At 41.5% G+C, this 13563-nt stretch overlaps 1 protein-coding gene across 1 annotated transcript in view; it reads right to left on the bottom strand.

The window, feature by feature from the left end:
* Positions 1 to 10487: 10487 nt before the first annotated feature.
* LOC112810950 (uncharacterized) overlaps positions 10488 to 13563 on the bottom strand; it is a 79668-nt gene continuing 76592 nt past the window's right edge. The window contains exon 6 of the mRNA XM_073898555.1: positions 10488 to 10743. Coding sequence (XP_073754656.1) covers positions 10601 to 10743 — 143 coding nt within the window. The 3' untranslated portion in view covers positions 10488 to 10600. The remainder of the gene's footprint in view (positions 10744 to 13563) is intronic.

The raw sequence follows: 13563 nt of genomic DNA, 5'->3' as shown, positions 1-13563 counted from the left end.
ACTGAACATCCCTGAGATCTATATTTCTTGCTCTGACATCTTCAATCACTTCACTATCATTAGAGTATCTTTATTAAAATTTCCCAATTTGTACTAATATGAGACCTTTTAAGTGTTCTTCAATAAGTCAATCTCAGAACTTGTTTTTAATATTTTTTAAGTACTGGAGAAAAGAAACTTGTTTACGGAGGTAGAAGACAAAATTATAATCCATCACTAACCCAAATAAATGAAGTATGAGGTATGTAACATAAAAAAAATTATAACCATTTTTTGTTTGTGTTTTTCTGTGTTCTCCCTGTTTGCTACACTAATTTCTGTCATTTTCAGTAGTTTTAATAATGCTCTGAAGAAGAAAATATGTTAATAGTATTTGACTAGATAAAATAAGAGTCACACGTTTTATTTTTGTTTTGTGACATTTGTGGCTCTTCAGCATGACACTGGCATTCTTCCTCTTCTGATGCAACTTCCTTCTCTGTTTCATTCTGTTTTGGTTGAGGTTATTTCAACCTCCCCCCGCGCAACACACACACTTCTCTGAGCCGTCTTTCAGCTTGTCCATGAGATCCTGAGCTGTCACTTGATTTTCTGAATATCCACTTCTGTTTTCTGTGGCAACACCTGCAGATCAACATCTAGCCCGCCACCCAGATGGACACCCCTCCCCCCACTCTGAAATGCACTCACCCGCGGACCCAGGTATGGACGCACATGCGTGCTCAGCTCCTCCACCCTCCCCTAGGGACCTCAAACAACTCCAGCTGTTTTCTGGTCCCGGCAGCAGAAGCAGCAACAGAGCCTCTCCTGTCAGTTCTCTGAGTGGAACCAGCACTAATAAGGTTGCTGCTGCCAAGGAAGGATTTTTAAGTCGCCTGGGCGGAAGAGAAGACCGCTGAACAGGGGAGAGATGGTAGAGCCAGATGCTTCAGGCTCCATGAAGCCAGCAGAGGTTCGGAAGGAGCCGGAGTTAGGGTTCCTCCACCTGAAGTGTTTTGCCCCGATTGTTGACAGCCACATACGGATATTTCAAGACTCAGCTCAAGTAGAACCTCTTTCTGAAGCTTTTCCTGACAGGCTGACCATCCCACAATCCTTGTCTCATTTAGTTGCTTATCTGCCCACTACCCCAAACTCATTAGATTCAGCCTTTTATAAAGGCACAGACCTTGGCTGATTGATCTTTTATCTTAGTATCTTGGTACATGGCAGGCCTTCAATAAATGTTGGATGGATGAATGGAATTCACTGCTCCCCTCCCATGGGTGAAAGTAGCTTTTGGTGGAGGGGGAAAAGAGCAGTGTCCTAATCGGTGTCTTCTCCTCTTTAAAGTTAACCTTGGAAATGAAGAGACCAGTGTGATGGTGTGAGGATGACCCTCCATATGTGAAAATAACAAAAAACAGGGTGCTGCTCGTCATCTTCCCCATCACTGGGATTTCTTCAGGTGTCAAATAGGTAAGTCCGACCCTATTTACAAGATAAGCCTTTGAAAAACTCACGACTGTGAGAAGAAACTGTTGTATCAAGGAAGGTTGTACTATTAACAGGAAAATGTGGCACATATCTATTAAACTGATTACTACAATCCATGTTCCAGAGTTAAATGTTTCAACATTTAAAAGTTTTAACATCAAGGTGCCTGGGTGGCTCAGACGGTTGAACATCCGATTCTTGATCTCAGCTCAGGTCTTGATCTCAGGGTTGTGGGATTGATTCCTGCATTGGGCTCCAGCCTGGGCATGGAGCCTACTAAAAAAAAATTTTTTTTTAATTAAAAAAAATATTTTAACATCAAGGGATGGTAAGGACAAGACAGAACTGTGTTAGCTTCATAACTTGCATGATCTCATTTTAATTCACACAAAAACCCATAAAAGAGATCTGATTATCTTCATTTTGCAAACGAAGACAACGAGGCTTGGAAAAGAAGCCATCCTGGTACTAGTACTCAACAGAGCTTAGATTTGAACTCAAATCTGTCTGGCCCCAAATTCCTTTCTTCACTCCTCCTGGGTCCTCTCAAGAGCTGTTTTAAAAAATATTGGCATCAAGTTTTCAGGGAGGTTGAAAAATAAAGGTTAAATATTTTTGAGCCCTGATGATGGGCCACGTACGAGGCAGGGCAGTATGGGGGGATGAATACCCCATTCTCCATTCGAGGAGCTAAGTAGCTAGTGCAGGAAGCTGACCCATGACACAGGCTGACCAAGAAACAGCAAAATAAAGGCTGCTGTGATGGGGACAGTTGTGGACTGCTAGAGAACTGAGGGAAGGAGTGGTTTATTGGGTTGTGCAGGGAGAGCAGGGAAAGCTCACAGAACACAGGAAGGTGGCATTTTGGGAAGACTCTGAGGAGGCTGGGGGAGGGGTCAGCAGGCATTGGGACACTGCAGAGTAAGGGAACATGTTACAGGAGCTGGGTGGAAAGTTCGGTGAGGTCAGTGCATGGCCGGAATAGTGGAAGGTGAAGGCGGGTTGGAGCCGGCCCATGGAAGACTCTGAATAGGAGCCAGAAATTGCAATGAGACAATTACTGAAGGTTTTTTAATAGGAGAAGGCAAAGATCCAATCAAATCCTTGACTAAAACATCAAAATTATTGCTGAATTCGTCCTGACACCAGATCACAAGTACACGAAGTACACAAAATAGAAAAATATAGAAAATCAATATTCTTAATCAAGACTCAAAACAATGTCCTGCTTACTTCTGAGGAAACACAGCAAATGAAGGGATATATGCCTGAATCACCAGCTCAAACCCGAGCCTCCCTCTTCCTTGCACATTGGCCAAGAGCGATCCCATTCTCATGATTCGTAAGACAGCCTCATCAACCCTAAAACCTGGGGCAACAAATACAAACCCCTCCTCCCCCCAAAGAAGAAATTCCAACCAGGAAATGACAATTCCTTTCACTTCCTTCCTTTCTTCAGAGGCCAGCCCATGAAGATTGCTTAACTGTTCTCTCACTGATACAACAGACGAACATCCTAGAGTAGGAATTGGATCCTGATGGCTTAATTGAGTTAAAAAGAAAAGTGTAGATTATCTAAAAGCCTCTCGATGGTTTCAGAGTGGCTCTCACATCTCTGAAAGCCCAGTGACGGCTTTCAGTTCCTTGGTTAGGGAGGAGCTGAATGAATTTCCTAGTACAGAATTCAAAAGCACTGGAAGTCAGCAGTTCTGAAAGACTGCAGAAAGGGCTTGTTTACATTTTTCTCTTGGGCTGAAACCCATCTATTTAAACTTTAACCAGAGACAATTATAAAACCATGGTTAGCTAGGGATGGCAGGCTGCACAAGATGGGAGACAGATGCCAACAGTCTGGCATTGGAGGAGGAAAGATTGAGAATATTTTGAGGAAAGGGGTCAAAGAAGAGCTACAAAGGAGGTTTGGGAAGCAAAAGGTGTCACCTAGGCTGGTCTTCACGAGAACAGGGAGGGAGGGGTGATGCGAGGGAGTGGGAAGAAACAGGCAGGGTGGGCATGGGCTTCTGATGGTGTAGGTGGGGCTGGGGCTGTCACCATCCTGGCAGTTAAAAAAGTCCCACCCAGGCAGCTCCACTGTTTACACCTTTTTTCCCCTCTTAGGTCAAAAGTACATTAGTTCAGGGAGTCAGCACCTCTGAGAGATGCCTGGGGCAGACACACCCAGCCCACCAGGACACAGGCTCTCTTCCCCGAAGGCCCAGCCTCCTCTTCAATTCAGGTTTTCCTGGCAAAGACCCATTTTGGAGCTGACGAGCAGTCCAGTGATGTCAGAGGAAATACCCCACTTGACAAAGGACTGTGCTCCAAATTGCCAGTAAACTGAACTCCTTAGCATGCCCTGTTCTGGGTCCTAGGATTTGGTGAGTCCTAAGAACACACTCAAAGAGGGACAGTTGTTGCTGCAAAGTGAATGTTTTTCTTTTGGATTTGAGGATGTCTGTGGGCCTGACATTGACATTACGGCCAGTTTTAGGTGCATACACAAATGTGGGGAGATCTACAGGATACCACCCCCCCAGATCTCTGTGTAAAGGAGCCTGACATTTCACCCTGAGGTACTCAATTGTTGTTTTTTTTTTTTAACTTTTTGGTTTTGAATATTCCTATTAAGATGCAAATGAAATATACAGAGGAGAGCCCATGCCTCAGATGTTATCAGCTAATTTTTTAACAGGAATTCACTTTCTACCAGGGCCAGCCAGATTAGAACTAGGGCTCAATAGGAGGCAGATCCAGGACACGCATTTTAGAGATGGAGAATGGGCAGAGGCCTTGGATTTATGAGTAGGAAGCTGGCAGAGGTCATGCAGAGTCCAGAGACAAATCTCTCTTTACAATGATGAGACCCAGTCCTTCAACATAGGTCAGAGTTCGTGAGGACAGCAGAAAGCCATACTCATCCTAACTTCCTGTGAAGCTTTCTTCTCTGCTAACCCAGCTTTTACCAGGGAAAGCCATTTGGGGCGCAGCCAGAGGGAGATAGGGAAGGTCAGAGGATCTGCAGATATTCAGGGCCATGGCATAATCTTCCAGGACAAAGAGGCCAAAGTCATGGGCTCCTCTCCAGACCAGTTTTCGACTCTCACCGGAACATCTGTCCTATAGCTCTGAACTGCACTCCCAAGTCCAACCAACCATCTAAAAAATTCATGATGCTGTTCACAAGGGTCTGGGTGGAGAAGGTGGGGATAGCTCCCTATAAACTCGCCCTGAATGGGGACAGATCCCAGGGTAATATCATCGCTTATGGGGGTCGAGGGAGAACCCTCATACGAGGTGTGGCATAATGTGATATTTTATCTTTATTAAACATGTACTAAAATTTTATTTCTTAAAGTCTGTAGGAGTAGAAAGTGCTTTCTGGTGCCCTTTCTCCAGAGAGAGAGAGAGAGAGAGAGAGAGAGAGAAGGTCTGGTTCTTATGTCTTCTGCAGAATGGAGCCTGTGAACACATGATTGCTGGCAGGTATCCCAAGAGCTACACAGGAATTTCAGAGGGATACACACATTGTCCAGCTCCTACCAGAGGGTATGATACCTGGTAGAAGATATTTGATAAAATCAGGCCTGAGGGCGCCTGGGTGGCTCAGTTGGTTAAGCGACTGCCTTCGGCTCAGGTCATGATCCTGGAGTCAGTCCCGGGATCGAGTCCCACATCAGACTCCCTGCTCAGCAGGGAGTCTGCTTCTCCCTCTGACCCTCTTTTCTCTTGTGCTCTCTATCTCTCATTCTCTCTCTCTCAAATAAATAAATAAAATCTTAAAAAAAAAAAAAAATCAGGCCTGAGATCTCCAAAGGAGATCCTGGGAAGTGACTGTACATAAACCAGAGAGGCAGCATCATGCTGGTGTCCCCCACTACATGACAGTAGAGCATTCCTACGAATCCTTCCATAAGCTGAAATGGCATGAAGCAAAGAAGCTATTACCATCAATTTATAAAAAATAACCTCTCTTAGGTTGATACCTCAGAACACATCTTGCTAACGGATGCACAAAATAAATCGAGATAAAGCACAGATGTTCACAGACACAGTTCGAAGCTTTGGTGACTTGGTGCGGAGAGGCTCGGTGTAGTTCTCAGGAAAGGAGCTTGGCAGGGCCGCTCTCGCGGCTCAGGGTGCACGCTGCCTCTGTACGTGTGGGCTCTGTGCATAACAAATGCTGAACATGTTGGTTTTGTTTTTCACCCCCCCCCCTTTTTTTTGTAAAAGCAAAAATCCTCTTCGGATTTCTTTTGGTTAGCAAAACCAAGTACTAATGTAGGTCTTTTGTAAAAGTGAAGTGGTGTAATGTATATTTTCAAAAAATGATACCCATGTGGTGGTTAAAAGCATGGATTCAGGAGCCAGGCTGTCTGGATTCAGATCTTGACGCTACCACTTACCTAACTTTGGTGCCTTGAGCAATCACTTAACCTCCCTGGGTCTCAGTTTCCTCCTCCATAAAATCCAGGCAATCATGATTCCCAGTTCACAGGGTTGTTTTAAGGCTTAAGTGAATTAACATTTAAAGGGTTACATGAGTTACTATAGAAAAGCACTTCAAATAGTGTCTGTCACAGCAAGAACTATTTAAATATTGCATTTAAAAAGTAACACGATCAAATCTCCAGGCCTGGAAACCTTGCTTGTTTCTATGATTGACGCTGTTTCCAAGAAGGCCTGGGTTGGCTGTGGTCTGCACGGAGCCTTGCAGCGTACCAGCTTGAGGAGAAAGAAGAAAGATACCCTGTTACCTTTCTCCTCCAGACTTCTTTCTTTTTAAGATTTTATTTATTTACTTGGCGGAGAGAGAGGGAACACAAGCAGGGGGAATGGAAGAGGGAGAAGCAGGCTTCCCACGGAGCAGGGAGCCTGATGTGGGGTTTGATTCCAGGACCCCGGGATCATGACCTGAGCTGAAGGCAGATGCTTAACCGACTGAGCCACCCAGGCACCCCTCTCCTCCAGACTTCTTCTGCAACATCAGGCAAGGCACTTCTGTTCTACTCTAAAGCCTAGCAACATGCAACATGCATGCCCAGGGCCAACGCGAAGTCAGAACCAACAACAGGGAGCTCTGTCCGGTGCCTGGGCCAGAAACAGGGAATTCCCTGGTGCTAATCCCTCTGGTCCTTGGCAGGCTCCATGTCTGTGCTGTAGATAAATACCACACTTACCTGTCCTTCATGGATACCAGGCACAAAGCAGGTGTATAGAACACAAGGAAAAGCCCTAATTGAGAAAGGTAGGAAAAGCAGAAACGAACAGGTGGCAGGAAGAAGGATCATGGCAAATGGGAAAACAAAGACATGAGAAAAAAAGTAGAAAAGCTAAAATAAGTACAAGGCAACTTTTTTTTTGTCTTTCTATTTTTGACCAAGTGAAAAAAACCAAAAAAACAAGACAAAACAAAAAACCCCAAAAGAATAAACCAAGCAACTGGAAACAGACTGAGCCAGTGAAGGGAGGGACGGGCAGTGGAACTGCAAATATATGCTAATGACCTCATCCTTCCTCCTGAGCCCCGCAAGCCTGGCTCCAGAGCCCATTTGTACACTGGCCTCGTAATGATTTCACCTCACAGACTTCCTTCCACTTTTTTTTTCTTAACAAAGTCCATCACAACTCTGTTTTGGGAAATAGAAACAGTATCTATCTTTAGGAAACTTAAATGCCAAAAAAAGCTCAGATAAGCATAATTGAGAAGTAAAGAATAGTTGGTGTGACCAGGCCAAATATCAAATCACAAATATTTGAAATTCTTCCCCTTCTGGGCCCTAAGGAGAGAAGTGTCTTTGTCTGCTGAATTGGCTCACAGAGGACCTGGCCTTTGCTGTGTTGTGTAGGACGTTGGATGGGGAGGAGAAGCCAGAGGAAGGTCAAATATTTATCAAGAGCCTACTATGCATCAGGCATTCTGTTAGATGCTAGAAATTTAAGAGTGAATGGAATGTACCCCTGCCCTCATGAAGCTAACACTTTTTTTTACTCTTAAAAAAATTGTAGTAAATTGTGCATAACAACATTTACCACTTTAACCATTTTTAAGGGTAAAGTTCAATAGTGTTAAGTATGTTTACACTGTTGTGTATCCAGTTTCTAGAACTTTTTCCATCTGACCAAGCTGAAACTCTCTGCCCATTAAAGAATTCTCCCCACTCCCCACACCCTCCCAAGGCCTGGGCAACCAACATTTTACTCTCTCTTTTTATGAACTTGATTAATTATATAGTATTTGTGTTTGTTGTTTTAAAGATTTTATTTACTTGAGAGAGAGAGGGAGAGAGAGTACAAGCAGGGGTAGCAGCAGAGGAAGAGGGGGAAGCAGGCTCCCCACTGAGCAGGGAGCCCAACTTGGGGCTCGATCCGAGGACCCTAGGATCATCACCTGAGCCAAAGGCAGACGCTTAACCGACTGAGCCACCCAGGCGCCCCCAGTATTTGTGTTTTTGTAACTGGCTTATTTCACTCCGTATATCCTCAAAGTTCATCCATATTGCACCTTATGTCAGAATTTTATTGCTTTTTTAGGCCAAATAATATTCCATTGTAGGCATATGCCGCATTTTGTTTATCCAGTCGTCTGTTGATGGACACTTCGGTTGCTTCCACCTCTTGGCTACTGTGAACATGGGTGTACAAACATGTCTTTGAGCTGACAGTCTTTTAAGGAGCTTATCCCATCATATTTGGATTATTTATCTGCCCATGATTTGGCCTAACTAGATGGTTAGCTGCATAAGGACTTGTGTTATTTATCTTTGTATTACAACTTCCTATACAATGCTGGCACATAGTAGGAACTCAATAAATATTTGTTGGCAAAATAATTTATTTTTATACTTCTTAATCACTACTGCTGCAGCTGGCTGTTTTACATATTTTAATAAATAAGTTTTGCAATTTTAATGGATGCTATTTTGGTTATATTTACATACTAAGCTAGTTTATATAAGGGGATTAGTATAAAAAATCTAAATCTCAATCAAAATCCACTTTCTAGATGAAATGCCATTGACAATTCCTTCTCATTCACTTTGTTTAAAATCAGCTCTTACTGCTCTTATTCTTCTTACGTTCCATCCTTTTCAAGTCATAGCATTGCCTAGATATTAAGGACCTTATTAGGGCTCTCCTCTCTTCATGAGCTCTCCGGTTGAATAAAGCTAGCATGGGCCCAGGGTTTGGTTTGCTCAGCTCAAAAACTTTCATTTGGGATGCCTGGGTGGCTCAGTTGGTTAAGTGACTGCCTTCGGCTTAGGTCATGATCCTGGAGTCAGTCCCAGGATCAAGTCCCACATCAGGCTCCCTGCTCAGCGGGGAGTCTGCTTCTTCCTCTGACCCTCCCCACTGTCATGCTCTGTCTCTCATTCTCTCTCTCTCTCAAATAAGTAAATAAAATCTTTAAAAAAAAAAACCCTTTCATGTGAAGGTCATTCTGTATGAGGTACAGGATGGACAAGGCACAGCCCTACTTTGGAGGAACTCACAGTCTTGGAATTCTGTCTGGTTATTCTTGGCCACAATTGAGCAAGCAGCCTCAGTTTTCTCAGGTGTTGAAAATACTATTTATTTACCTCTGTTTCCCACACTCAGTTAACAAACACAGACATTATAGCATTCACAAAGTGTGAGGAGCCAAAGGACATTGTGAAAATTCCGAGTAGTATTATATTTGATGATAATTATTGTGTGTGCTATCAGCAGGGGTAGAAGCTAGTTCTGTAATTCCTTACAAAATAGACATTTGGAATTGTGATTTCAGGTCAAGGAAACTTGTTGTACACGAACCTTTGAGGGACTTGCTCAGCTCCAAACACAAAGCAATGGTCTTTAAAATATAAAAGAGAGGGGCGCCTGCGTGGCTCAGTCCTTAAGCATCTGCCTTAGGCTCAGGTCATGATCCCAGGGTCCTGGGATGGAGTCCCACATCGGCTCCCTGCTCGGCAGGAAGCCTGCTTCTCCCTCTCCCACTCCCCCTGCTTGTGTTCCTGCTCTCGCTAGCTCTGTCTCTGTCAAATAAATAAAATCTTTAAAAATATATATATAAAAGAGAAAGATGAAAAGAAACAGCTGGACCAAAATGTAGTCTTCTAGGAACCAGGAATGCAAAGCAGAATGAGACTGAAGACGTGGGCCTTTTGGGGTCCAGGTCTGAGGCAGAGGATGCTGGAATGGGACCTCTGCAGGGTTAGGGAGATTAAAAGTGAGGGAAATAGGTGGGAACCGGAACCAGAACCAGGTTCACTGTTTGAAACGAGTAGTTTCAAAACAGGGGCTAGACTAAGAACCCCCACCCTCCTACACACAAAGTGGCTGGCTAAAGAGGCTAAAAAAAGGTCACCACTGCCTCAAGATGGGCCTTACATGAGGGAATGATCAAGCAGGAAAGCAAGGAAGGACACATGACAGGAAGTTGGCCTCCATGACTGAATTTATGGCATCTCTATTATCATAGTAAGGGAAAAGAAAAGCTCTCCTTAACTGGGTAATATGATTATCTGTAAAGAAAATCAAACAGACTATACTGAAAAAATATTGGAACTAAAAAGACAACTCAGCAAGGCTGCAGGGTATAAGATCAACAAACAAAACTCAATTACACTCCTGTATCTCAGTATTTATCACATACAATATTTAAAAGCAAACAAAAGACACCATTTTTCACAGCAATAAGTGATGAAGTGTCTAGGAATAAATAAACACAAATGTGGACTTTTATCTAAATAAAATGTTGATTTTATGTATAAAATATTTTTATGGAACAAATTAAGATTGAGTAAGTGGAGACCTATACCATATTCATGAATTAGAATATTCATTAAAACGAATGAAGATGTCATTTCTTCTAAAGTTAATGTTTAATTTCAGTGCAAACCCAGTTCTTAAAATCCTGATTATGTAACATGGAACAATGATCACTTAATTCATGTAGAACAGTAAAGGGTCAAAACTAATTATAGTAGGTGGGAATGTCTTTGGCTGCAAGTGAAAGAATATACAACTTAAAGTGGCTTAAACAATAACAGGTTTATTATTTCACATCACAGGATGTCCAGTGGTAGGTGGCTTCAAGATTGGTTAATTCAGCAGCACAATGACATCACTGAGACGTGGGACGTTTTCATCTCTCTGCCTCGCCGTTCTCAGTGTGCTGGGCTCCAGCTTGTCCTCTCAAGGTGGCAAGATGGTTGCCACTGCCCCGGCCATCATGTTTTCCTCCAACTCTGTCCAAAGATAGGAAGGGCAAGTCTTCTTCTTTTGTACCTTTTTAAATGAGAAGAAAACTTACCTATCCTATCCCATCTCCACCCTAACACAATTTCACATAGGTTTCATTGGCAAGAGATGCAACACACATGCCTATGGTCAAACCAGTCCCAATGGAATGTTAATTACTATAATGGGCTTAAACTAAGCACAGTGGGATGGGGTTCATGGACACCTGAAAACAATTTAGGTTCAGTTAGAAAGGAGAAAGAGACAATATACTTTGGACAGATAATCAACCACAATACCCAAGGCAATTTTAAAAAGAATAAGTCAGGGGGGTTGCCTTACCAAAAAAAAAAAAAAAAAAAAATCAATCAAAATTTAAAACCAGAGCTAGCATAACAAACCTGGAGAGAAAAGATGAGTGTTAATAAATGTGTGTTTGAATACTTATATATGTATTTCCTATTTCATATCACAAGATTTTAAGTTGATTTAAAGACCTAAATGTGAATAGTCAAATTTTATACCTATAGGAAACATATAAGAGATTGTCTTTACACCCTTGGGATAAGAAGAATTTATTAAATACAGCACAAAAGAATAAAATGTCAAGGAAAAGATGAATAATTTTACTAGTTTAAAATAAAAATACATCATCAACAAAGTGAAAAGACAAGCTTAGACTGAGAAAAGATATTTTTCCAGACATACAACAACCAAGGTATTTGTGTTAAAAAATTATGAAGGACTCCTGCAAAGCAATAAGAAAAAGAAACAACTAGAAGGAAAATTTGACAAAGGATATGAACAGGCAGTTCTCAGAATAGAAACCCTAATGGCTAATACACATACAAGAAGATGTTCGATCTTACTAGAAATGACGGGAAAACAAAATAAAATAATAAAAAGTTACCATTTCATAGCTATAAATATGCTAACATTTTAAAATTTGAAAATACCAAAAATTAGCAAGATGTGGAGAAATAGGACTCTTAGAAAGCAAAATGGTGATATATACTTATTTAAATCCTAACATCCAGCAGTTGCTCTCTTGCCTAGATTAGTGGTTTTCAACCAGAGGTGATTTTGCCCCCTAGAAAACATTTGACGATGTTTTCGTAAATTAGAAGACATTTATGGTCATAACACTGTGTATTGGGGCTGGTACTGATACCTTCCGGGTAGAGGTGAGGGGTGCTGCTAAATATCTTACCCCGCAACAAAGAGTTATATAGTCCAAAATGTCAATAATACCAGGGTTAAGAACTTCTGGGCTAGAAAAACTCTCACATGGTGTGCACCAGGAGACAGGTATTCAAATGTTAATTGCAGTATTGTTTAAATAGCAAACAATCACGAACTCAAAGCAACACATACATCCATAATGCAGGAAAATGGATAAGAAACTTGGGTATTTCAAACAAGGGCATAATATATAACAGGTGTAATTAATGAATTAGTTCTTCAGGTTGCAACATGAATAAACCTAAAAAGTAATGATGACTAAAAAAGTATTGCAGAATGTTATGTACAGCGTGATATAGTATTCCTTTACAGTTTACAAACACAGAGCGATACTATATATTATTTATGAATATGTACATATAATATAAAAGTATAAAAACATGCATTGGTAATGATTTATGGGAACTTCAAGATAGTGATTACTTTTGGGAAAAGAGGAAAGTAGGAAAAATAGAGAAATGAATGAGATCAGAAGTAGACAATGGTTTCAATTCTGCTTGTAAGAATTTTTACAACAAACAAACAAAAAACCCAAAAGCAATAAATCAGACATTAGGATTTGTTGAGTATTTTATACATAGATGTTTGTTAAACTATTTTCTATATTTTTCTGTCTGTTTGAAATATTTATGATGAAAATATTTTAAAAATATTTTAAGAGCTGCATCTGCTAGAATGAGTATTCTGTTTGTGTTTCAGGAGCATGGAGTTGGTGGAAGAGGTCAGTGTTTCCAGAAGAAACCGTGCCATTCCACAGGGAAATTAGAAAAGGAGAAAGTGACTCCTGAATAAAGGAGAGTTTATTCATTTAAAGACCCTTCTCCCAGGGATTCTTGGCAGGAAGAGTTCGCTTTCCTGCTGCGCCAGTGATTGGTAGGCTATACCTCTGTCCATGGTCCTATTCCTCTGCTTCAAACAACCTTAGAAGAATTCAGAGGGAGGTTCAAATTTGCAATGTAGAAAGACATTGAAGTGTTCTAGATAGAGCTGAGAAGCTGAGAGAAGAGGAAATATTGTGGGTATAGCAGATCTTTTGAATATTTGAAAAGAAGTTCCAACTGTCTGCAGCAGATCCCACCAGCAGAAGGGGATCCTGCGGGACAGCCATTCTTTGTGATATTGATGAATAGCATCTATCAGTGGAGTGAGCTCCACTTGAGCTGAAGCCTGCTTGGTAGGAATGACACTATCATCTCCCTAACATTTCATATTTTTAATGAAAGGCCTTCTCATTCCTAACGCTTTTCATCATTTTTTCCCCAACACTTCTGTAAGACCAGTCGATATTCATCTCTGCTTTTACAGTGATGAAGAGAGACTAACAAAGCTTTCCAAAGGACTTAGGTTCTTTCTGTTAACCAATGTTTTTTTTACCTAAGCCGCTGGGGCTATATAAACAGTGAGAGTAACTCAACTGAGAAAGATATTTTATGGGCATCCCATAGTAATCGCCTATCTTTTAAAAAGAAACAACTTTTTTTTTCTTTTTTTTTTTGAGATCCCAGGAGGTGTCTGGCACTGCACGACGTGGTATGAGCATGAGAGTGCAGAACATAATGTTTGGGAACGTAATGTTCCTCCAGGGACTTAAAAATTAATGCAGACCCAAAACTGTTAGAAAAATGT

This window comes from Callorhinus ursinus, unplaced genomic scaffold (genome assembly GCF_003265705.2).
Source record: "Callorhinus ursinus isolate GAN/ISIS: 27379988/994484 unplaced genomic scaffold, GSC_fseal_2.0 scaffold12, whole genome shotgun sequence".
NCBI lineage: Eukaryota > Metazoa > Chordata > Mammalia > Carnivora > Otariidae > Callorhinus > Callorhinus ursinus.
The sequence above is the reverse complement of the archived record's forward strand: the minus strand, read 5'-3'. Positions and strand labels throughout refer to the sequence as shown.